This window comes from Neopsephotus bourkii, unplaced genomic scaffold (assembly GCF_033783945.1).
Source record: "Neopsephotus bourkii isolate Nb327-2 ecotype Australia unplaced genomic scaffold, CSIRO-AGI_Nbou_v1 NB_1080, whole genome shotgun sequence".
NCBI lineage: Eukaryota > Metazoa > Chordata > Aves > Psittaciformes > Psittacidae > Neopsephotus > Neopsephotus bourkii.
In genome coordinates this window covers 1,777,545-1,800,511 of record NW_026901568.1, presented here as the reverse complement: position 1 = coordinate 1,800,511, position 22,967 = coordinate 1,777,545, and the positions used below count along the sequence as shown (strand labels likewise).

Here is a 22,967-nt window from a genome sequence, read left to right as displayed (position 1 = left end):
TTCAAGCAAGCTCTGAGGTGATTTGCTGCATTTTCCTGTAGAAAAGACTTTAAGCTTTGTCCAAGCTCAGAAGGACCATGCATGCGTACCTGAGTTTTGAAGAGCATCACAGAGCGCCAGTTGGGGTCCAGGACTGCTTGTTGGTTTTGGATGAAGCCACTTGCCCTGTGCTGCCCTGACTGCCACTGAGAGAGGAAAGAAGCTGAATAAACAGGGAAATGGTGAAATAAACAGAAACAAAACCTAACCTAGCCCCTGCCTCGGGGCGTGGGCTCATGGCAGTGAAGCAGCTGTTTCAAGAGTTAGACTTTCTTTTGTTAAAAAGAGGCACACAAAAGCTTTTCTGCTGTTGTTTGTATGCCATGATGGTAATTTCTATGTGTTTTTCTGTTATTCGACTTCTTTCAGTTTCATCTGAGGGAACTTACTTGAAAAGTGAGCAGTTACTGCAGCATTAAGGTGGTTGCTTCAGTCTTTCCTACCTTGTGTACAGAGAAGTTTTCTAGCCAAAGTGACCATTTTCAGGTAGTGAACTTGAGCCTACGTGTTTTTCTAAGTTACCACTCAGTCTTTAAAGATGTTAAAAAGATTTTTGGGGTTGCAAGTCAGGCTGCAAATAGTTGTTCTGGGGCATCAGTGCTCACAACCTTCGTTGCTGCTGTTCGCCATGACCACTGGAGCTGCCGCTGCACTGGTGTCAAACTGGCTGGCTTTGTGGTTCCACTGGGAGCTGGTGAGGGAAATAGGTGGAATTGAAAAGCCAGTGGCAGGAGCAGGCAGGGGTGTCTCATGTGGAAAGCTTTTGCTATTTGTACTCCTGGTTTTGGTGCAGAGCAAGGGTGTGATCTCCTTAGGAAGTGGTTGCTCAGTTTGGTCCACGCTGTTTTCCACAATGGGGTTTGAGTTCTGTTTTTTGTCTAAGAACAAGGTTCTGTTTTTAGCTTGCTATAACTTGGAAATGCTGTTGATAAGCAATTAGCTGCACAAATGCAGGAAGAAATTAGAGGAAGCAACATAACATAGTAATCTCACAAAGTCATTTTTGTAAATCTCCAAAAGCAAGTAATTTCTGTAATGTGGTAGATGTGTATTGCCACTGTGGTGTAGTCCTGAGGCTCAGAAAAACTTCATTTGTTTTCTTATGCTGTAGTCATCCTCAAGCAACTCACTGTTTGTCAGCACATGTTTGTAGCTAAATGGAAATAAACTGAAGTAAGATGTCTTGATAAATACACCTGGGACTGAGGTGCCTGGATATTGTGATGCTGAGATCTGGGGGATATGTTCTCAAAACCAAACCCAGCGCAGCTGGACTGCTTAGTAGTGATTTTTAAGACTTTCCTTTACTATTTCCCTTAACTGTGTTTGCTGTTATAAAATAATTGGTGTATGTTTGTTAACAGATAAATAGGTCTACAATATGTTGTCTAAAAATCCCTGTATTGAGTTACATAATTGGTAATCTTTATCTTCTCAGATAATTCACAAAAAATCTGTAATCTGACATCAGATATAAAGTAGAAAATCTTTGATGTGCTGTCTGAGGAGACTGTAGAGGATATGCCATGTTCTGTGCTTGAGCTCTGTGTTGTATTTTGTTGTATAGAGGAAGTGAAACTTTGGCTGTATTTTGCGTGGCTTTTTCTTCCATTTCCAAGTAACATCTCTGCTGGCTTCTGTATTTCATTCATCTACAAAGAAGTTTCACTTTCATTACACTTTTTAGTTAGGCATGCTGTTAAGTTTGCGTTTATTTGCTATTTACGCATTGTGTGGTATTTCCTTTTGTATATTCATCCGGTAAGACTTTACAGCGGGATTTTCAGAGCTGATGTGTTGCCACACACCTGAAAAATCTCTTTACATAGAAAAATGCCCAAGCCGCAGTTCTTTCTGCCCTGCCTAAATGCCAGGCATAGATACAATTTAATAGCAACCTCTTATACTGAAGAGTGACAACTGACTTGGTGATAACTCATTTTTGAGCCCATATCACTAAATCTTCACTGCCATTATTTAGTTAACAGGAGATGGGTTAAAAAAAAAAAAAGCTACTCAAATCCAGAATCTTTACGTGCAGGTTTAGAGTCATTGCAGGACTACAAGCAAGTGAGGATGGATGCTTTGAATGGAAAAACCCTGTGTTGACTCCCAGTGTTTGCTTAGAGTTTCGTGCTGAATGCTTTTTGTTCTTACCTCGTATATTTGCCTCTCGTGAGGCAAGCAGTGGCAAACACCCAGACTCACTTCTGTACTTTTTCCACCAGTGAAGTGTAGTAGCTGGAAGTTTTGGGATCCATCGGCCGTTGCTATGCGGACGCTGTTGGGTCCCGCTTCGTCCTGAGATTCTCCAGACAACACAGTGCATTAGGCTGACAAACCCACACGTGTTGCGGGTCAGGCAGGCTGCCAAGCACTCAGCGCTCAGCCAGCGGGGAGAAAAGGCATTAGGAATCCCAATAATCCGCACATCAGTCTCCATGTGCTGCTTGGTCAGTGGAGACCGAGCGAGTGAGCTGTGGAGAGATTGTGGGTATTAAGTGGGATGGGTAATGAAGGGCTATGCTGGCGCTGATGTGGGGCTCTTTAAATGGAAAATGACTGTAAATGATGCTGCCAGGGCAGTTGGGGTGATTTGCAGCTGGCAGAGGTTCAGTGTAACTGGTAGTTTTCAGCGAGACCTAACCACTCCTTTAGGATGGAGCACTAGAACTGTTTTGAGGAATTCAGGAAAATAAAATTAACTTTTAACTCAATTTGCTTGTTTTCCCTCCTTGGGGCTTGTAGCAGAATGGTGGCAATTCAGGATATATTGGTTGTATATGTTTGTGTGTGTCTGTATGTGTACGAATATGCCATGTGAGAGTATGCAAAGCTGCGGACTAGTAGTCGTCTGGATGATAACTGGTAGGACACTCAAGAAGACAATAAAATGAACTTTCCTGAAAAATGATAGTTTTGTCTGGACAAGTAATCATCATTGTTATCTGCAGATCAGGATTTGATTTGCAGAGGACTCAGAAATGTTTCTGTTGTTTTAATTAAGTATTCCTGGCTTTCTGTCATGTAGGATAGTGCTCTCTGCTAGTTTTACTTATAAAGGTAAGTTAGTTTCCCTATCCTGCAGTGTGCTAGGCACACATGGGTAACTTGCACTGCACTCCAAGTAGGGAACTAACAGTTTACTAAATAGGTTTCTTCTAAGGCTTTCTAGTTAGGGGAAGAAAGAGCTTCCGAATTGAGTATTGTAATATTGTTTCCTGGCAAATTTTGAAACCATCTGGGTCAGTTCCTCACCCCCAGGAGTAATGCTGAAAGCAAAAGTTTCTGTGCTGTTGGGCTCTCTTGTTCCCACAGTGCTTGAAGAGCAGCTGTTGGTAACAGCCCAGTGCTTAACTCTGGTTTGCCTGGATTGCTGTGTGTTGTGTCAGATGGAGCCGGACACCCCGAATTGTGCATCTGTGTTCCTTTACCAGATTGTGTTCAGAGGACACAATGGAGGGAAAAGTTGGTCCTCTGAGCACATGGTGGCCTCTTGAAAAGGCATGTCTGCCTTGCCTCATCATCCTTCAGAGTGTCTCTTATTTCTTGCTGTGTTTAGAAAAGCAGACTGGTTTACTGAGCAGTTAGATTTCCTCTTAAAGCACTGACAGTGAGTATTTCACACTAGGTTGCGCTGGGAACACCAGGTGAAGGAGTAGGTAGGGTACTTCTTCCCAGTACCAGTGGGTGCCAGTTCCTTGTGCTGCTGCTTTAGTAGTGTCCCCTCCACATTGCAGCACCCCTGATGAAACTCCTTAAGTTGCATAGCTGCTGCAGGCTAGAGCTTTGCTGGCAAAGCTACACTCCTGGTTGTTCAAGGACTCTTGAAATGTTGTTTCATATGAAAGGAAATCCTATCATTGATGTCCCCTTTTTTTTTTAATAAAAAGGAGGTTTTGCTTGCTGAGAAAACTCAGTGTGTCTCATTTAGGTAAAGCCTGCAGTGTCTGATGTAGCTGAATGAAAATTACTGCCTTGCTCAATTTGCCGCCTTATTATTTTTTTAATTACTTTTATTATTAATGGCATCCCTAGAGATTTAGAGCCTATTGAGTCTATTCAGCATCTGTTGTAGAAACGGTAGCTTCTCATTTTGCTTCTATGTGAATTTAGCCTGGTTGTTACGTGATAGAGGAGTGTACAGTGTTCCAGTGCCGTGCGAGCTCAGTGAAATTTTACTCTGATAAACCAGCCCACCACTGTATTACCAGGGGACTCTGCAAGAGTTCGTCAGTAGAAGCTTTCTAGGTTACTTTTTTAAGCAAAGCTGTTAAGCCTCTCTGCATGTCAGGTGTTGAGGTTATCTGCCCCTCTCAAAGCTAAGTTGTATGTAAGTTTAAGCATTAATGCTGTAGTGATTGGAAACTCTGTGATGTAGCTCTCGTAATGACCATCGCTTGAAGTTTTGTAGGCTGTTTCAGTCCTGTGAGTCTGAGTTCAGAACAGTATTTGACAGGGCGACAGTGATGGCAAAACAGTGACTCTTGATCTGTCTGCATCAGAGCTGACTTAAAAATTGGAGCCTAAGCATGCAAGTTTATAGAAGTTCATCTTGCTTCAGAGTTAAAGTTAACCTTCCATTTGCTAGCAAGTTATGGATGTTGGAAATGTGTTGTCAAAACACAAATTCTGAACTTCAAAATCTTAAAATCCCATTCAGCTGTAGCTGTACAATGGGGGGGGGTTTAGACTGAATTAAATTTTGGTGGATTTTTTGCAGACATTAGACCATATTAAATTCTCTCTTAACACTAGTAATTGATAGGCTTATTTAGCAATGGTGCTTTATATGCCATGCCACATTATTAGGCATTAAATGTTGATACATACTCAGATTTGAAGATGCTTGTTCATGTTAACAAATGCTTTTATAAGTCATATTGCTATAAGAGAAGAGTACAGATTTTCTTCGTGCTTATCTAAGAACACGCTTTTAAGAAGGATGCTTTTGGAAATGTATTTGACCTTTGTTTTAGTACAATCTTTCAGGGAGGTGATCAGTTTCAGTATTTAACTGACTTTCAGTAGGCAGCTAGCTCCTTTTCTCAGCATCTCTTCTTTTTATTGCTTATTTTCCAAATTCTCTCCTGTGATTTTTAAAGTGTGAAACTTCAGTATCCTAAAACCTGGAAGCAGATGCTCAAGTCACGTATACATCATCCTTTAATCCATTTTGACAATTTCTGTTACTACTCAAGAATGGAAAGATGCGTATTAGCAGCAGCGATAAAGCACTTCTTTAACATCAAGTCTGATGTCCCTAGTTTTTAGCTTTAGTTACAGCTGCTAAAAGTTTTCTTCAGATGTTTGTTATTTTAGGTTATAAGACCATAACCATGAGCAGTTGCTTTTGGGAATCTACGTGTTAAATTTCCATCAGACTCATTTATACCCTCATGCTGCCAACTGCACCTTCTTACTCAACAGGAAGTTTTGAGCCTCTTTGCTTTCCTCAGGATTATACATAGCTTAATAAACAGTCTAATAGGAAGAAGTAAAGTAATCGATTTTGTTTTAAATCTGTTATATTATGCACATCTTGGATGCTGCCAGCTTTATGAGCTGCTTTGGAATTTTTGCTAGTGAGAGCAGCTTATTTTTGACAAGCAAGTTAAAATGGCCTTAGTTTTATCATCATTCCGGTGGTAGTAGGCAAGTAAATTTAGTGCTGAGATCAGTGAATTTTCCATAACAATTTTGCAAGTCCTTGTAAATCACGAAACATTTGGTATTTCACAGTAAGGTGTGTCTGTAGATGAGAACACCAGAAGCAGCTGCACAGCACGTTTACAGCCTCCTGAAGCAGTGGTTTGAATTTTCAGTGATGGATTAAACTGAAGCTCTGAGTGGATCAGTGAATGGGTCAATAGCATGATGAGGGCGGTTGCAATAAGTTTGGAGAAATGAAGCTTGTGCAGCACTTGCAACATGGGACTAACATTATTTAGACTGGAAAAATTTGCACACCTAAGAAAACCTGGTAATCTCAAGGCCATCTTTTTTTCTTTTCTTTTCTTTTTTTTTTATTTATGGTTGCATCCCCATTTCATAAGCACTTGGTTGTGGATTTTGTATAGATCTGTAGAACTTCTTCCCAACAAACCCAATAAATGAGTAGGAAGCAGTGCTTTTTGCTGAATGCTTCACTGGGGGCCTAACTGCTACCTGTGGTAAGCAAATGGCAGAGAGCAAGGAGAGGAGTTGTAAAATTGTTTTAGTTCAGCTGGAATTTAGGGTGATGTTGCAGTTGGGAGTTGATGCTGTTTTAATCTGTTACGTATTACAAATTTTGTTTTAAACGTGGGAGATGTGCCCTTTTTTCTTAATTTCTGTTTATTAAATGGGCCATTTAAAAACTTAATAGAAAATTATTTTTTGTGGGAAATACTGGAACAAGAAGGCATCTGAAAAACTGTCATTCTGCTATGTACTTTTGTCTTAGATTTTGTACATGCTCATGAATCAGAAGTAGTTTTACAATCTTTACGAACTTTATGAAATTGATATTTGGGCAGTCCTGCATCCCCATCAAACAAGACAAAATGTGCTTAACATATGGTAAATACTGTGTTTCGCCAATTCTTCACTAATTTTACCTTTATTTAGATATTATGTACATACCCACAAGTTCCTGCAGTGCTGCTGATGGGTCGCTCTGCAGGTCAGCATCACACAGCAGGCACAGACAGGCACAGTGATCTCCTGCAGCTCCAGGGATGGAGCAGAGACTGTTAGGTAGCAGTTGCCATCATTGGAGCAGGCCTCTTCCAGTAATTCAGACTAGGCAGAGAAAGCAGCTGCAGGGTGAGCATCTGCTGGACACCCTTGGAGCTTTCGTTGGCGCTCGTTAGCTGCTGCAGATGAGATATGAAATTATCTCCTGTTGCAGCTTAGGTAGGTGCTACAGATGAGAAGAGGAGCAAGACTGCCAGTGCTGTGAGAGCTTCCAGGCAGGCTCTTACTCTAAAAAGGGAGACAGAGCAGTATGTTTTCCAAAACTTCAGCATGACTTTTGTTTTGCTTCATGCAGACATAGTAAGTTAAATTTCATGGTATTAGTGGTTAAGTAAACATCAAGCTCTCTTCCAATAGCTGATACTCAGCATTGTTATTTGCCATCACTGCTGTTTTCCATTCACACTCTTATCAGAGGTGGCCTTGTGCTTAACTCTTCTTTTTCCCATCTTGTGATTTCAAATTAAATAGCTGCAAAAGGGAAGGGCTGTTGCTCTTGAGAAGTGCTGTTTTGCATGACTCCTTGTAGCTATGGCTCTTCCTTCTCCAGAGTGTGCAGGAGCTTGTGTTTGCTGCAAAGTCTTACGCTACTTGATATCTTGAACCCACCACAGAATAAACCTGTAGTCCAAAATGTGCACCATACAATGTTGGACTTACCTTTTTGAATTATTTCCATTGGGTTGTGCTGTAGGGAAGGACAAAGACCTAGGGCAGTATGGTAAGCAGAGCCTGTGAGACCAGATGGAAAATGCCCAGGTTTGCAGTCAGTCAGTGGTACTTGATAATCAGAAAGCCCAGACTGGTTTATCAACTTCCCTTTAAACAACAAGACAAACCAGCCCCAACCCCAAAAAACAAAATAAACCAAAGTTTTGTGCCAGTTCTGTGTACTTGCAGAACTGCAATCAGTGGTGCTTCTCCGCGGAGAATTTTCCAACAAATTCCCAACTAGCCCTGTTCTCTGGAAGATGTTTTGTGCTTAATTTGACAGGAGGTGAATGATCCCGATTTGCTTTCACGTTTGGATTTGTGGTAGCATCTGCAAATGGTATTTGCAGTTTCCAGTTCTGTACTATGTTGGAATGGGTGTTTTGAGGAATTATGTGACTGCTCAGCTTTAGGATGGCAAAATTCTGGTCAAACTGCTTCCAGAAATGTCCTGTGACTCTGACTTCAGACTGTTTGTAATGGGATTATACGAAACAATGTATGTTAAAAAAGAACTGTGGAAGTATGGAAATACCTATTACACTGTGCTGTTGAGCAGTTGTATTGAAATAGTTTCATAGATCAGTTGTAGGGCTCTCTTAGTACTGGCTTTGTGTTTTTTAGCATATTTTCACTAAGGTAGAAAACCAACCCAAAAACCAGAAACATGAGCTGCAAAATCTGTGCAGTGGCAACTCTGGGAATAAAACCCTGATTTATAGGCTTTGATTTGTAAATATGCCCAAATAATTAAAAATAAGCAATGCTGAGGCTGCTGTCACAAGTAAAAATTTCATATTCTTTCTACAGGCACCATTCAAAGAGCTTCAGCTACCCTGTAGGGACACAGAGGCAGTGACTAGCCACTTCCCAGCAAAACGTGTGGTGTACATAGAGGTGACAGCTTGCATTTCATTTAACCAAATTAAGAATGGGAAAGTTATTCACCCTAAAAAGCAGGGAGCTGGCAGCTTTGTGAGACCACTAAATGTTAAGTACTGCAGATAATTCTGAGTACTGTGGAGGGTATTCAAACTGAGCCGTGACCTGAAGTCTAAAAACTTCAGGTGGACAAACATAAAGTTGAAAATAACTCTTCTTCTGAAATCTGAACAGCTCAAGGTTTGTTGTTGTGGCCAGCAATAGATATCGCGAAGCTGAGGCTGCTTTATCTCTGCTTTGCTTGTTCTTGACTCTTTCAGTGAGGTAGGAGACAGTGGCTGGATGGTCAAGGAGGATGCTGAACAGTTTGCTAGAGGCTTTCTGGAGGTGGCCATACATTCTTAAATGTACTTAGTTTATTTTGTGGTGGGTGATTGTTTTGTTTGTGTGAAGCTGTTACTTTCACCTTTTCTTCCAAAATGCTCAGACTTAACACTCAAGAGCCTTTAAAACACATTGCTGTGCCAGCCCAGAAGTAGATGCTCCTTAGATTAACTTCTGTATTTTTAAACATCTGTATTTTGAGTTAAAAACACAGTATTAACACAAAATTTTTTCAACAAGATACTGCTCAGTCACATTTATTGCTGTTTGTATCTTCCTAGTTGTCTTTTACTGTTTTAGCATTGCTTTGTGGTCTTCTGTTGCTGAGAGAACTTCTTGGATAAATGCAAACAGCTTCCATACTGCTCTGTAGTTGTACACCAAGTACAGTTTGTTCATTCATTCTTGTTGCTAAAAAGGACTGTGTGGCCATCACAAATGATCTGGAAAATAAGCATGCAAGAATGAGTGCTCACCTGGTCATGGTTGGGTTTTAATTACTCTAAAGCTTTGGTTCTTCTAAATGTAAAATTCTTTTAAGGAGATGTTAATGTTCATGGGTGAGTCTCTAACCTTGCTTTACAATATCACTCAGAAGTATGCTGATTGTATTACTGATGTGGCACTATTTCATAAACATGCATGAAAATGCCTTTAGTCTTGTTTTCTTGTTCTTTGAGCAAAGATATATTGCTCTGTTACTGGGATTATTAAAGTAACCATGCACTTCACACTGCACGGTGTATAAAACACTTCTCAAAGAAATGGCGAGCCATGCAGAGGGCTGCTGGTATATCGCCTCTTGCATCAAAGCCAGAACAGCATGAAATTATCCAAATCCTCAGTACTTCACGTTACATGAGGCTTTTGACTCTGAAATCCCACTCAATGCCACTTTCATTCTTCTGATAACATAGTTGTAAGGAAGCAGCAGCATTTGTAATTAGATCCACATTTCTGGGGATTGCCGGGGTTCCTCAGGGTCCCTGTGTTGCTGTGGGTATAAAGCCAATTGCTGTCTCTGCTCCACTGTGTCCACAGGAGGTGGGTTGTTTGCCTTTTCTCAAGGCAGCAGGACCAGGGAAATCCCAAACGTATACAGAAATTAGTGTCATATAAAAATATGGTGCAACTTATCCTCCTATATCCCTGTTGAAATCCAGGTCTGAGTAACTGCCGTGTGTTGGTTGTGCGGTGATTTGTGCTGCTCTGCTCCTAAGCCCACTTGCAGGGGTTACGACTGGAGCAGCAGAATTCCTGGGCAGCAGTGCTCTGGAATTGGTCCCGAAAGCGGCTTTGAAGAAAGCTTTGAGATAGAAAGAAATGCAAGTAGTAAAACACTGTGGGATGCTTGCCAGAACCTTTAAACTACAGTTGTGTTTTTGTTGTTGCTTTTTGGGGTTTTGGTTTTTAATTATCATTTTTTTCATTTCAAGAGCACAGTAACATGGGCAGTGAGCCCTTCGGGAAAAGGCTTGCATTTGTTTCACTTCCTATGAGCCAAACGTCCCAGTGTTGCTTCATATTACTATCTGAGGGTATGGTATTTTCAGGCATTATATTTCTGTGCAGGTCTGTTACTGAAAGATAGTAAAGAATATTTGTGTGCATCATTTATGATAGTTGATGGTAAATACCAGTGTGCCACAGCTATGCTCAGAATAGACAATGTATTTCAGCTCTTTGTGCCTTAGTATGTCCTTGCTGCAGAGGTTGTGAATCGTTGTGCAAGTATCTGCTTCTGTGATGTAAACTATGTTTAACTAGTGTGAAACAGTTTATCTGGCTGAAGGTAACTTCGAAAGCACAGTTTAAATCAGTTTAATTGCTCTTAGTTTTAAAGGGGTTGGAAAAAATAAAGAAGATAATGTTCATGTATTTGTCACGTTAGTGTTGGGTCATAATGGTTGAGTCTTTACTCGAACTGTTGCTTAAATCAGGGGAAGATTGTCCGATCAAAACACAACTTCATCTTCTACCTGAAGGAACATTACTTACCTCAGATACTTGCTCAAGCATTTGGGATCTGCTTAGGAATACAAGAACCAAATGTAGTACTAAGTATTGCAACTCTTCAGGTATTTTTTTGGAAGTTGAGACTTGTTAGCTGAGGTTTTTGTGTAATGTTGATACTTCAAACCTTCTACTAAATGACAGTATACTTCTTCAGTGCAAATACTGGTTTAGAAAGTTTGGAACAGGCTGAGTTGGGGTTTGATTTTTCTCATTTAGATGTATTCTTTGCATGAGCCATTTAATGTCACGGAAGGCAAGCTGATGAGCCGATCTAGGGATGAAACATGGTTAATACTTGTTTCTGCAGCTGTTTATTCTTACAGTAAAAATACAGAAATGCTTTAAACTTTCTGTTCAGTTTTTGACTCTGAATTCTGCAGTAGAAGCCAGAGCATGTTGAATTGTAGCCCAACTGAGAATGAGTCTTGTTTATTTCCACTGATACTTCTTTCTTGTTCCATGTTCAGATTCTGCAGGGAAAAATGACTAGTATCCACTGCAAAGTATCAGTGATTTTACTTTTTTCTTTATTGCTAAAAGGCAATACAGGCTACCTGCTGCCACGGCTGGAGCAGAGCTCACAACACACAGGAGGAGGGTGGCTGCTTTGACAAACAGAGTCACTAGGATATGGTACAGATTGCTGTAGAGGCAGGAATGGTGTCTGGAAGAATGATCTGCAAGAGCACATAATGATAGGAAAAAGAGGGGAATGGCTTTAACCTGAGAGAGGGGAGATTTAAGTTAGGTATTAGGGAGCTCTTTCTTCCCTGTGAGGGTGCTGAGGCAGTGGCACAAGGTGCCCAGAGAAGCTGTGGCTGCCCCATCCGTGGCAGTGTGCAAGGCCAGGTTGGATGGGGCTTGGAGCAACTTGGTCTATCGAAGGGTGTCTGCCTGTGGCAGGGGGTTGGAGCTGGATGATCTGTAAGGTCCCTTCCAACCCAAACCGTACTGTAATTCTGTGGTCTTTGATAGGGGTATTGGGTTAGATCAGTGTTTGCCCTTGTTTTTTTTCGGTAGGCACGGAAACTGGGAGCAAGTTTTGTGATATTGCTGCTACATCACTTGATTATGGTTACTATGGTTATAGTTTGCTTTGGTTAAAAATGTACTGCTCTACTTGCTTTGCTTGGCTTTTTTGTAAAGGGTTTGTAACCAGTGTATTTTGGCTGTAGTGTCAGTGTGTGCCTTATTTGAAGGATTTTGTTGCTCCTATAATTATTACTATTAGTATGCCAGTTGCTTAACCTACCTGTTTTTTAACCTTCATAGCCTTGCTGCTAGTGTGTGAAATGGCCAAATTAGGAATTGGAAAGTGAATGGGTTATTTGCATTACTTAAAATAAATAAATAAAACTGTTCTAGTAGATGTTCAAACATGCTTGGTGTTGACAGGAGTCTCAGCACCTTTCTGCTTCCTTCCTTGGTGTGGCAGGAGAAACCTCATCAGCAGGCCTGGTGCCCCTTCCTGCAGGTCCCTTCTCTGTGCATGCTACTGCATGCTCTCTTCCCTTTCAGTTTGGGGTTTGCCCTTACCAGGGAGCCATCCTGGCATGTAAGCAGGAATATGTAAATAATGGGGTTTGGAGAAGTTGTGCTAGTTATGTCAGTGGCTGGCCAGAATGTGATAAAACTTAATAAATGTACTGTGCTGTCACAAATAAGGAGCGGAAGAGCATGGGGCAGAGTGTCTCTGCAGGAGCACTTCAGGGCTGGTCTTTTTTGGATTCCAGCCTTCTCTGGGGAAATGCAGTGTGATTTATTTATGTATTTTTTATTATTTGTTTATCTTAGTTGAAGTTTCCATTTTAAAATTTGTATCTTCACTCAAGCAGTGCAGCACTCCTTCAGCAGGAGCAGCGGCTCTGTCACTGCGGAGGTTGGATGTAAGCCTTAGGAATAACATCGCAAGCAGGCACATCAGTTGTGCAAAGCAGAAAAACTTTGAAGGTGCTCTCAAATTCTTGAAGTGGGATTTCCCATGAATGGCTCGAGTTTCTGGCTTAGCTGGCTGTGTAAACAGCAAATAACTAACTCTGAGCAGAAGTGGCAGCTTCAAGCAGTGAGGTTAATCATGTATAATCATGCAGGGAGATGGTATCTGCCCTCTCTTTGAAGATTTCTTGATACTTTATCTCTTCTTTTTCCCTTTTTTTTTTTCCCTTCTTTTTTGAGTAGTTGGTTAGCAGGTTGCTTGACACAAGCTACTGTTGTCAGCTTTTGGTGTGGTTGCATCAATCTGAAAGTCTTTAACATGTAACCAAAACACTTCTTTTGACGTGTTTATTCTCAGTCTTACAGACAGAAATTGCTATATATGGGACTTCAAATGCAAGGATGCTGAATATCCTCTCTGTTCTGTGGAACAGGTAACTGCTTGATAAGATCTGCAAAACGTTTCAGCATCATAGTTACTTAAGGCTGAAGATCAGATAATCTTTGCTCAGAAATGAATGCAGCGTGTAGCATAAAATGAGTTATAGTTTGTGTCGGGTGAAAAATCCAAGTGCCAGTGGTATTGAGACAGGTCACAGGCCTGACTACAACCTGTTGTATAGTTTATAATAAGCTGTGGTTCTGAAATGAAATTAAATATTTGGGTATATCTGGCTTCAGTAAAAACATCTTGCTACCATTATACAGAAAACCAGTGTCAAGAGGTTTACTGGATACTTGGATTTTCCTGTGACAGGGAGTAGAACTTCTCTGGGTGTTCCATTGTCTGTATCATCTCTGAATGCAGATATGAGCAAATAATATTTTGCACTTTTTTTTCTTTAGCATATGAATTCACTAAGTAGCTTATTAAAGTGTCTCTAGATGTTTCTAGTAAAAAGTGGATGCATGTACAGAGCTCTGGGTTTCTGTGTGCCAGCTGTGACTTAATGATACTTGTGTACTGTTTTCCTTGGCAATCTGTTGTAGGCTGATATGAAATACTTGAATCGTATTTATGACCAAGATAAAGGCTATGGATGTGCTTAAACAACTATTGCAATTAGTATTCAGCTCATAATGGGCGACTAATGGAGTCAGTAACCTATTCCCCCCCACCCCCGCAAGCTGTGTGGACATAGGGAGCATAGATCTTTCTGTCATGTTAAAGAGATTGGATCGATCACAAGTAGTCTGAGTGTTCAAAGTATAAACGGCTTTGTGATATGCCAGGCCAGGAGAGAGAGGTCTTAAGCTGTTACACTGAGAGGATGTTAGAGTTTGGATGAGGAATGCAGGAGGGATGAAGGTACCAATTTCGACAAGACATGTGAAGACCAATAACCAAGCTATTGGTTGCTTGCAAGGCTACTTTTTTGTGTAAATCATAATTTGAAATGGAAATAGTCTTTGAAAAACAGTTTGCGTGTGTATTTTGTCCGAACACCATTGGGGACTGCAGACAATAGTGTAAAGATGGTATGTCGGAGCCTGGCACGGCTGTTGCCCCATGGAACTATGAATGCCGACTTGTCTTCTGTCCTCCTGTCAGGGAGCTTCTGTCATGGTCCTTGGGACAAAGTCCTCTCAGTTACCTTCTTTTGCTCTGTTATTTGTGCAAGGTTGGCTGCGTTGGGTAACCAGAAGCTCATTTGGAAAATTAAATTGAAAATATGAAGGAGACTGATGTTTATTGGGAAGCTTACTTTTATCACTCTCTGTTCTCCTCTTGAAGTGTACCCACAGCATGCAGCTGTCAAACTTCTTGAAAGCTACCTTTTCAGTGTTGTCCCCCCACAGTTGGCTGTGATTTCGTGACAGACGGAAGAATGGACACTTAAGAATGTTTAAGGAGGCCAAAAACGGATGTGAAACAGCAGTTTGGAGTGTTTCTTAATATTAAAATTTGTATCATGTTTGGTAGCAGCAGTAGTGTTTCACATTAAATAAGAGCATCCATTTGGTTCTTTAAGTCAAGTGTTCTTCCCTGGTTGCCTAAATAAATCTTCATACTGCTCTTGGTGAAGTGATTTTTATTGTGTAAAACTGACTATAGATCTCTTCTTATTGTCATTATAGAAAACCTAGAATAAACTCTCAGTTGGTGGCACAACAAGTTGCCCAGCAATATGCAACCCCACCACCACCTAAGAAGGAGAAGAAGGAGAAAGTGGAAAAACAAGACAAAGAAAAACCTGACAAAGAGAAGGAAATTAGTCCAAGTGTTACAAAGAAGAACGCTAACAAGAAGACTAAGTAAGTTTGAAGGGTACCCTATTAAACATGGTGTGGTTTCAGTAGCATTGTGCATTGATTAATCATGTAGTACAACTAACATCATACTCTCCGTCTTCCTTCCAATTTTACAGACCAAAGTCAGACATTGTGAAAGATCCTCCTAGCGAAGCAAACAGCATACAGTCTGGGAATACTACAACAAAGACCAGCGACTCAAATCACACTTCAAGGTAACTTTATACTATAGTTAAGCTCTTGGTATTTGACAGCTGTGTTAAATAGCAAACACTGTGGTTTTGTTTGTTTTTTTTCATGAGCAGAGTACCATCTAACCCACAAGGCATTGGTTTAGTATGGCAGGACCATCAGTGGCTATGAGCCTTCTCAGTGTACAAGCACTCAGACACTCTGGTGAGGACAGATTCAGGCACTGGAAATATTTACTCTGTCGTCCACTCAGTTTTCATTTCTCTGCTATAGTAATCATATTCTCAATTGGGTGGTAATGCTTTTGGTGTAAAACACAGTGACTGGAAAAACATTAACCGGCATTTGTAGTGGTCTGTAACAAATTCTTATCATCACTTGACAGCAGTAACGAAGGTCACTTTTTAACTTCTTTATCTGTAATTCAGTCACTGTAATTGTTAATTTTCCAAGTAATATTGGATTAAAAACCTGCATAAACAGCTTTGCTCGAATCTTGGTACCAACAAAAAGCGTGAATGGTTGGTTTTGTATTTACCTAGGTTGAAAATGAGTAGCTGTCTGTGGAGAAAGGTTTCTTCATAGTCTTTCCTGTACCAGTACTCCATGCTTGTTTTCTTTAAGTGGCGCCTTGTGCTTTATTTCTTAAATCAAAAATTCAGCATCAAAGAGCAGTTTTTATATTATTGAACTTGGAGAGCTATAAGAGGCAGAATTCAACAGGGCACATTGCCTATGTGGGCTATAGAAGAATTGCATCTCTTTTTAAAACATGCTGTAATAAGTATTTTACAGTGAAGCCACATGAACTGAAGCAGTATTAGCTGCAGACAGTTGTAAAGCACATGGGAAATACGGTTCATGCTGCTGTTAGCATTAAGGTTGGCAAGACATGACTGCAGAAAACTGTTGTCCTGGAAGTTTTTAAATAATAGCATGAAAATCTTTAATAAGAGTGAATATCCTTTACACAGTAACTGACTTGAATGTAGTGAGGGCATGTGAGATTTGCTCTGCTAGAAGACTGAGCTGTTTGCAGGGACTGCTGTTAACTCTTCCTCAGCCCCCAAAGATCAAAGTGTCCATTCCTCATTTGATTAGAGAAATACGGCTTTATTGCAGGGATTTATTTTTCCCGTTCTTTTTGGAATGGTACTTATTTTCAGTCTTAAGATGTAGGAGACTTGATGTACTTGACTGGTGACATAATATCAGATTGATAGATTACAACAAATAATTGTTTTTACTCCTTGAAGGAGTCACTCTGTCTACTGCAGAGTCTTATAGTCCATGCTTTGTAGCAAGCTTCTGTCATTCCTAATTAATCCTTAATAATATCACGTCTAGCTGGATGTTTTTAAGGGATACATCATCTCCTTTTGTTGTTAAACAGTCTTTTTAAGCATTCAGTTTAGTGGAACCTTTCTTGCAGTTCACTGCCCTCAGAAGTGCTGTCTTTTTAAAGGATCTGGTTTTTATACAACTTATATGTTCAGATTTTTTTCATGTCCAGATTTCTTAACTGTTTTTTTTAAATGGGCTTTTAAGGATCCCTGGATTTTTAAGAAATCCTTTTTGAACTTTTGGGATTGTTTCTGACAAAAATCTTGGTCTGTTCCATGACTTCTTGTGCACTTTCACATTCGTGATTTTGAAACACCTTTCTTATTTGGCCATAAACCCTTTTAGCTATAAATGTAAAGCATCAGGGTGTTTAATATTGCAGAATAATGTGAATGGGGCCATCTCTTTGCCTTCTATAGGAAACTAAAATTGTATGCATGTGCTGAAGAGACTGTAGGTTTCCATCTGTGCTTCATCAGCTCTTTGCACAGGGGAGACCCCTAAAACTGGCTGCAGCAATGGTTCGAGAGCTCAGTTCTAAAACTGACATTGAAAATATGTTCGTGAGCAGGACTGCACCTCAGCCCTGCTTCCACAGAGTCCTTTCATGTTACTTTGTCTTAGCCTTTAAAGATGCATGGGCAGTTTCATTCAGGTGCTTGGTGCATGGCTTATCTCAAAGGCTGCTGGTAGCAGGAGCTTTTCTGTGCAGAATGCAGCTTAGGCCATATGAACTCCTTTTATTCCTCCTTTTTTTGTTCCCTGAATACCACTATTGGCACTGGGTTTTGACAAGCAGTAGCAGTCCATGTGCCTGTTCATCCCTGTAGAAAGGTGGAGGAAGAAAGGTCTGTTCCAGTATCTGGGCCAGCATTTTGTTTTACTGTTTCTGAGTTTAAGAGAAAACAAGTGACCCAGGCAAATTACAGGAAGAACTGGGTTTCCTAGAGGAACTTGGGGCTTAGGGAGGAAAATACGTATGCGTACTACGCTTCCGGGAACACTTGCTGCTGTATTTGCTACCGACGCTTTGGGGGCAGCCTGCGTCTGCAGAGACGCTATCTGAAAGCTGACGGAAACCCCAAAACATGCTGATCTATCTGGCCTTTCTTGTTACCCACAAACAAGGTGACATCATTTCATCTAGCCTGTGGTTATGTGTAGAGTTTGCCAGCACCTGCAAGTGCATATGCACAATGCATACATGTGGGCGTGTGTGTCTCACTGCTGCGGGAATTCACTAAGCTCAGCTGTGGGTTTGAAAAGGCACTCAACCAAGGGGCTTTTTCAAGTAGGAGGTTTTACTGACAGATACCCCAGTGCAGTGATTATTTGAATTGTATTTTCTATCTATTCGAAAGGCTTTTCCTGTAGTACTTGTTGAAAATTGAGCCAGCCTCCTAACCTAGGTATGCAAATACTGTTTGTGGTGCAGTAACGTCATTTTTGGTAAGGAAGTTTGCAGAAATGCAGTTGTTCTATTTTTGAAGCCGTACATCCAGTCTTAATACTTTATTCTGTCTAGTTCTAGAGTACCACTTGGATAGTGACTACTTAAGGACTTCCCGCTTGTTAGCTTACCCCTGCAGGCTGTTGGGTGTGCATGGCGAATACCAAGTTTGCCAAATTTCCTCTTCTTTTTTTGCTTTGACCGCACTAGCCTAATGTGCTGCAGACAAGGAGGAGGAAAGGCAGAGTGGTTTAAAAGCTGGAGCTTGATCCCAAAGTAAACTAACCTTCCCTCCATCCCTTGGAATAAGGCAGTTCTCAGCAAGCTACTTCTCAGTGATGTATAAAGACTCTCCATTTTAATTTCCCTTTTGGGAATATTCCACTGCTTCAGCCTGACCTTTAATTAGGAGCAAAAGCTGTAAATTGCAGCAGTTGCTGCAGCTGACTTGGAATTCTGTGGTAGCTGGAGGAGTGTCCAAGATCTGTTGTGTTAAAGCTTTGGACCAGCCTCTGAAATGTGCGTGACTGTCAGCTTCCTAGAGTCTAGGCCCTTATTAGCTGCATTACTAATTGAATGATAGCACAGCATGCAAATTACAGAGATAATCTTGAGTAATAAATACCAGTGTGGTGTGTTCTGGTGGCTTTGATCCCCCCATCCTTTCTCCTAACCAAAAATGCTAGCTGCAAGAAACACTGTTGCACATTCCGCATTTTATTTACAATAGCCTCAGTTCCAGAGGGAACATTTAGAGCAATTTTATACATAGGCTGATTGGGCATCTGATTTGTATAAGCTCAGAGCAGTTGAAAGAGAAGCCAAGTTGTCCTAGTGCCTGTGTTGTTTGCAGCTGCAGAGTTCCAATATGGGAATGAAAGAACCGTGGTCAAATGCTTTCATGTGGTTTTGTATTGCACAGTCACAGCCTTGTCTCATAACATCAGGGCACATGATGAGATGGTGAATTTAGATAAGAGAATGCTTTCATCTGCCCCTTGGGGAGAAGATCTTTCGGTCTGTCTGGCTCCTGGCCGCTTGGCTCTGCTGTAGTGTCCTCCTTTCTGGCAGACTTGGATTAGGAATAAGTCCACAGCAGACACCCTTTGCAAGACAGGTCTTTCCTCTGAGGCTGAGCATGCTGCTGCAGCCCTCGTGGCCCATGCTATCACAGGGAAGCAGGTCAAACCTTCATCTTCTGCTGTGCAGCATTCACTGCTGCCTGGGCTCTCCCTGTTACTGCCATCTGTGCAGGCAAGCGTAGGGAAAGTCACATGGAGTTTGTTGTCAAATCCTTTTCCTAATAAACTTTTCCCTTCTCGCTTATTTTTACCCGTTTTATAAATGTTTTCTCATTTCTTTTAGACCCAGACTGAAAAACGTGGACAGAAGTACCGCACAGCAGCTGGCAGTCACAGTGGGGAATGTCACAGTAATTATCACAGACTTTAAAGAAAAGACTCGCTCTTCTTCCACGTCGTCTTCTACAGTGACCTCCAGTGCAGGATCAGAACAACAGAATCAGAGCAGCTCGGGCTCTGAGAGCACAGACAAGGGCTCGTCCCGTTCCTCCACGCCAAAGGGGGACATGTCAGCAGTCAACGACGAATCTTTCTGAAAATTGCACATGCAGTTGTGGAAACTATGAATTCAGGGTATGAAATTCAAACACTCCACCTGCCCATGCTGTTCAGATCCTGGAGAGCCTCTTCTGTGCTTGAACACACACTCTTGGACATCGACCTCTTACTGATGCAACCAGGATAACTTCTGCTTGCCGTGGGCATCTGGCCACCACGGAATTTCTCACCCTGACGATTACTCTTGACACTTTTATGTATTCCATTGTTTTATATGATTTTCCTAACAATCATTTATAATTGGATGTGCTCCTGAATCTACTTTTTTATAATATCTGCTGTGCACAATTTTCCATGAACATTACAACTTTTTGTTTTGGGGTAGGGAGCGGGTGGGGAGGGAAGGGGGCTTTATTTATTGCATTCACAAACTCCATCCTCTTTCAACATATCCTTTTTAAGTTCAGTTCTTCTTCCAGTTATACTGTGTACTATCAGTTTTGATATAAATTATATATAAATATATATATAAATAAATATATATAAAGGGTTATTTGAAACCAATACATGGAAACGCTGGTGCTTGAAACACTGTGAAGTGAAAAAAAATCATTTTTGAACAGTTCAAGATCTGGGACAGTCCCCTTCTGTGAAAGTACTGAAACTGAAACAGAACTGGTCTTAGGTGAAAAGCATTCCTGAAGGTTTGAATCTGGATGGGACCTATTCTCTATTGTTCCTTCCCCGTTTCTCCCGTAAGCAATGTCTAAAACGTACTGGACACGCGGTTTTGATTTTTATAGCTTGGGATCTGAAATGAGAAACAGTTACTCCAGGTAGCTTGTATTTCCCTGAGGGTAATTCAGATTTGGTGATGTGCAAGTTCATGTCCGGCTGGAGTGTAAGCGTTCACAACCAGACTGGTGTTGGCATGGCACAGAGTCATTGTTTTAGTAACGTGAGTATCACTCTTGTGCATAGCCAATCCCACAGATGTTTGGTGTTCTTAGATTTAATAATTTAGTCCATCTGCATCAGTGACCAAGATAACTTTAGAACTGGAGTGGTTTGCTTTGGGTTAGAAGGCAGCAGGGAGCTGTAGGGCTGGGAGTGATTGCAGGTTGAGGGAGCAAGCTGGTGCTCATTCCAGCCCGCAGCATGTGGGTCAGTCCTTGTCTGTCCCATCTGTGCTGTTGGGGTGGCTCTTCTTGAAATCCATCTCTATTCCAAGAGTGGTTTCTGAACAGAACCTCCTCCAGTGATGATGCTGGGCTTGTCAGCATTTGGACACTTCTCAGTCTCCTGTGATGGGAGCAAAAGTAGGGAAAAACCTTCATGCTGGCAAATGAGTGACACGTGTGGCTTGTGCTCATTACCAGCATCTCCTTCATTCTTGCTCTAAAGCTATTCAGACTGTAATTTCTTTTCTTGGGCTGTTAATGTTGCTTTACAGTTTACCTTCCATGCATTATCCTGCTAAAACACTAGGCTGAAGAGGTGAAACAAAACAACAAATCCCAAACCTTTTCGGCTTTTCATCTTTCTTTAGTGGCCCCAGGGTGCTTTGCAGTAATTTCAGGTGCAGAGGCTATGGCTTCATTTAACATCAAATGCATAACTTTTGGGCATGGTGAAAGAGGGCCACATTTCGACAACTTTGTGCCAGCTTGTTATATTGTGAATTATTTGCTTGATGAGTAATTTCTCTTTGTGGAGGCAGCTGATTTGAGTAGCAGACATAGGTTCCTTTCACACTGGCGACAGAAATGTGTGAGTAGGGATCTGTTACAACCCCAGCTCCAAGGTATGTGCAGTGGCAGTGCCTTTGCAGCAGTGGTTTTACTCTGAAACTTTAACATGGGCACTCCAACTTAATTTTGCTTATATTCACAGTATAGGCTGTCTTTACCTTTTTAAGCATTTTTAAAGTATTAAAAGAACCAAAGGAAACCAGATGCTTCCTATGAGCATCAAGACAATTTATTATACATAGTTTTAAATACTATGACTTTTCTCAATCCACAATTTAACATTAGTGGGATATTGCAAAGACATTCCTTTTCCAGTTTTTACTATTCCTTTAAGGGTCTCAGGGAGGGTAAACTGGTCAGCCATATTTATTTATTTTACTGAAATGTATTGGAATAATTTTTTAAGAGAGATTTTTTGAAGATGCCCCTGAACTTGTATATTTTGCACTGCTTTATAAATGATCCATTATCAATTAGGCTTGCGTGCATCTCGCCCGTGATCCAGCGAAGAGTGTGAGCCAGTGGTGAGTCCCTCTGGCTTCAGGCGGGGCTAATTCTGGTGCTTAAGTCAAACCATGAGCTCGCCTTCTTCACTGAATCTGGGATTTCGTGCAAAAACAAAATAAAGCGTTGTGTGTACCAGGAAATGGCTTCTTTTTCAAGTGAAAATGGACCTGTAGATCAGTTGAGAAAGCTTTAACGCCGTAACCAGCTACTCATGGCTATTGGTAAAGTCGGTAACATCTGTCTGTTTGGGTGTGCCTCCTTGATAAAGTAGCTTATTATAAATAAGTGGGAAAATTTCTTCGGAACAAGTGACCTGTAATTCTGCATTCAGTAGAAATTGCTAGCTAAGCATTGAACCTCCCCAGCCTCATCCGTAGCTCTTGTGTTGTGGATTTGACAGGTAGTGTTTGCTTTTACGCTTCATTCCTGAAATTACCATCCTGACGGCACGTGTCCATAGGTAGGATTCCCTCTGGGTCATCCCACTGTTGGTGGGGGATGTGCTTGAGAACCAAACCAACCAAAACACTAGCATAGGGGAAGGACCAGATTCGTGGTGTTCAGTGGCACAGAAAGCAGGTAAGTAAAGCACAGTGTTACGTTTGCAAAGTTTCAACTCTTACACAGACACACACACACACACACACAGAGACACCAACACAGCTTGCCTGACTTGCTCAGTTTGATGTAGTTCTGCAAAGGGAAAATGGACAGCGTTTTACACCACCAGGCTATTTATTTTGATTGGAACACTTTGCTTGTTTCAAATTGGACAGATCAAAACAATTGGCAGCAGGTTCTGTGAGTTTATTTCCACTGAGATGTTTTCACCTGCCTTACCAAGATCATTCTCAGTCTACTTTTTTAAGCTCTACCGTACACTTAAATTATTGAAAATTTATTAATTGCTGACTATATGATAACCTTTGCTTGTATGTAACCGAACGGTTTTAAGAGCCAACATTTAGAGTATGACAATGGAGCTGAACAGTTTTTAATGCGCAAGCAGTTCTGTTCTTGTGTATGACTTGTAACCTTAATTTACTGTGTAAAGATGGTTACATTATTTCCTTAGCTTTGTTTGTTGGAGACAAATATAGAATGCTTGTTTAAGTATGTCAAAACATAATCTTATCTTGTGGATTTTTATGTTAATGTATTATACGAGCTATATTTTTCATTTGC

At 41.0% G+C, this 22,967-nt stretch overlaps 1 protein-coding gene across 1 annotated transcript in view; it reads left to right on the top strand.

The window, feature by feature from the left end:
- Positions 1–21,248, top strand: part of RYBP (RING1 and YY1 binding protein) — a 43,034-nt gene extending 21,786 nt beyond the window's left edge. The window contains exons 3-5 of the mRNA XM_061362113.1: positions 14,785–14,961; positions 15,075–15,173; positions 19,310–21,248. Of these exons, the coding sequence (XP_061218097.1) occupies positions 14,785–14,961; positions 15,075–15,173; positions 19,310–19,562 (529 nt within the window). The 3' untranslated portion in view covers positions 19,563–21,248. The remainder of the gene's footprint in view (positions 1–14,784; positions 14,962–15,074; positions 15,174–19,309) is intronic.
- Positions 21,249–22,967: the final 1,719 nt, after the last annotated feature.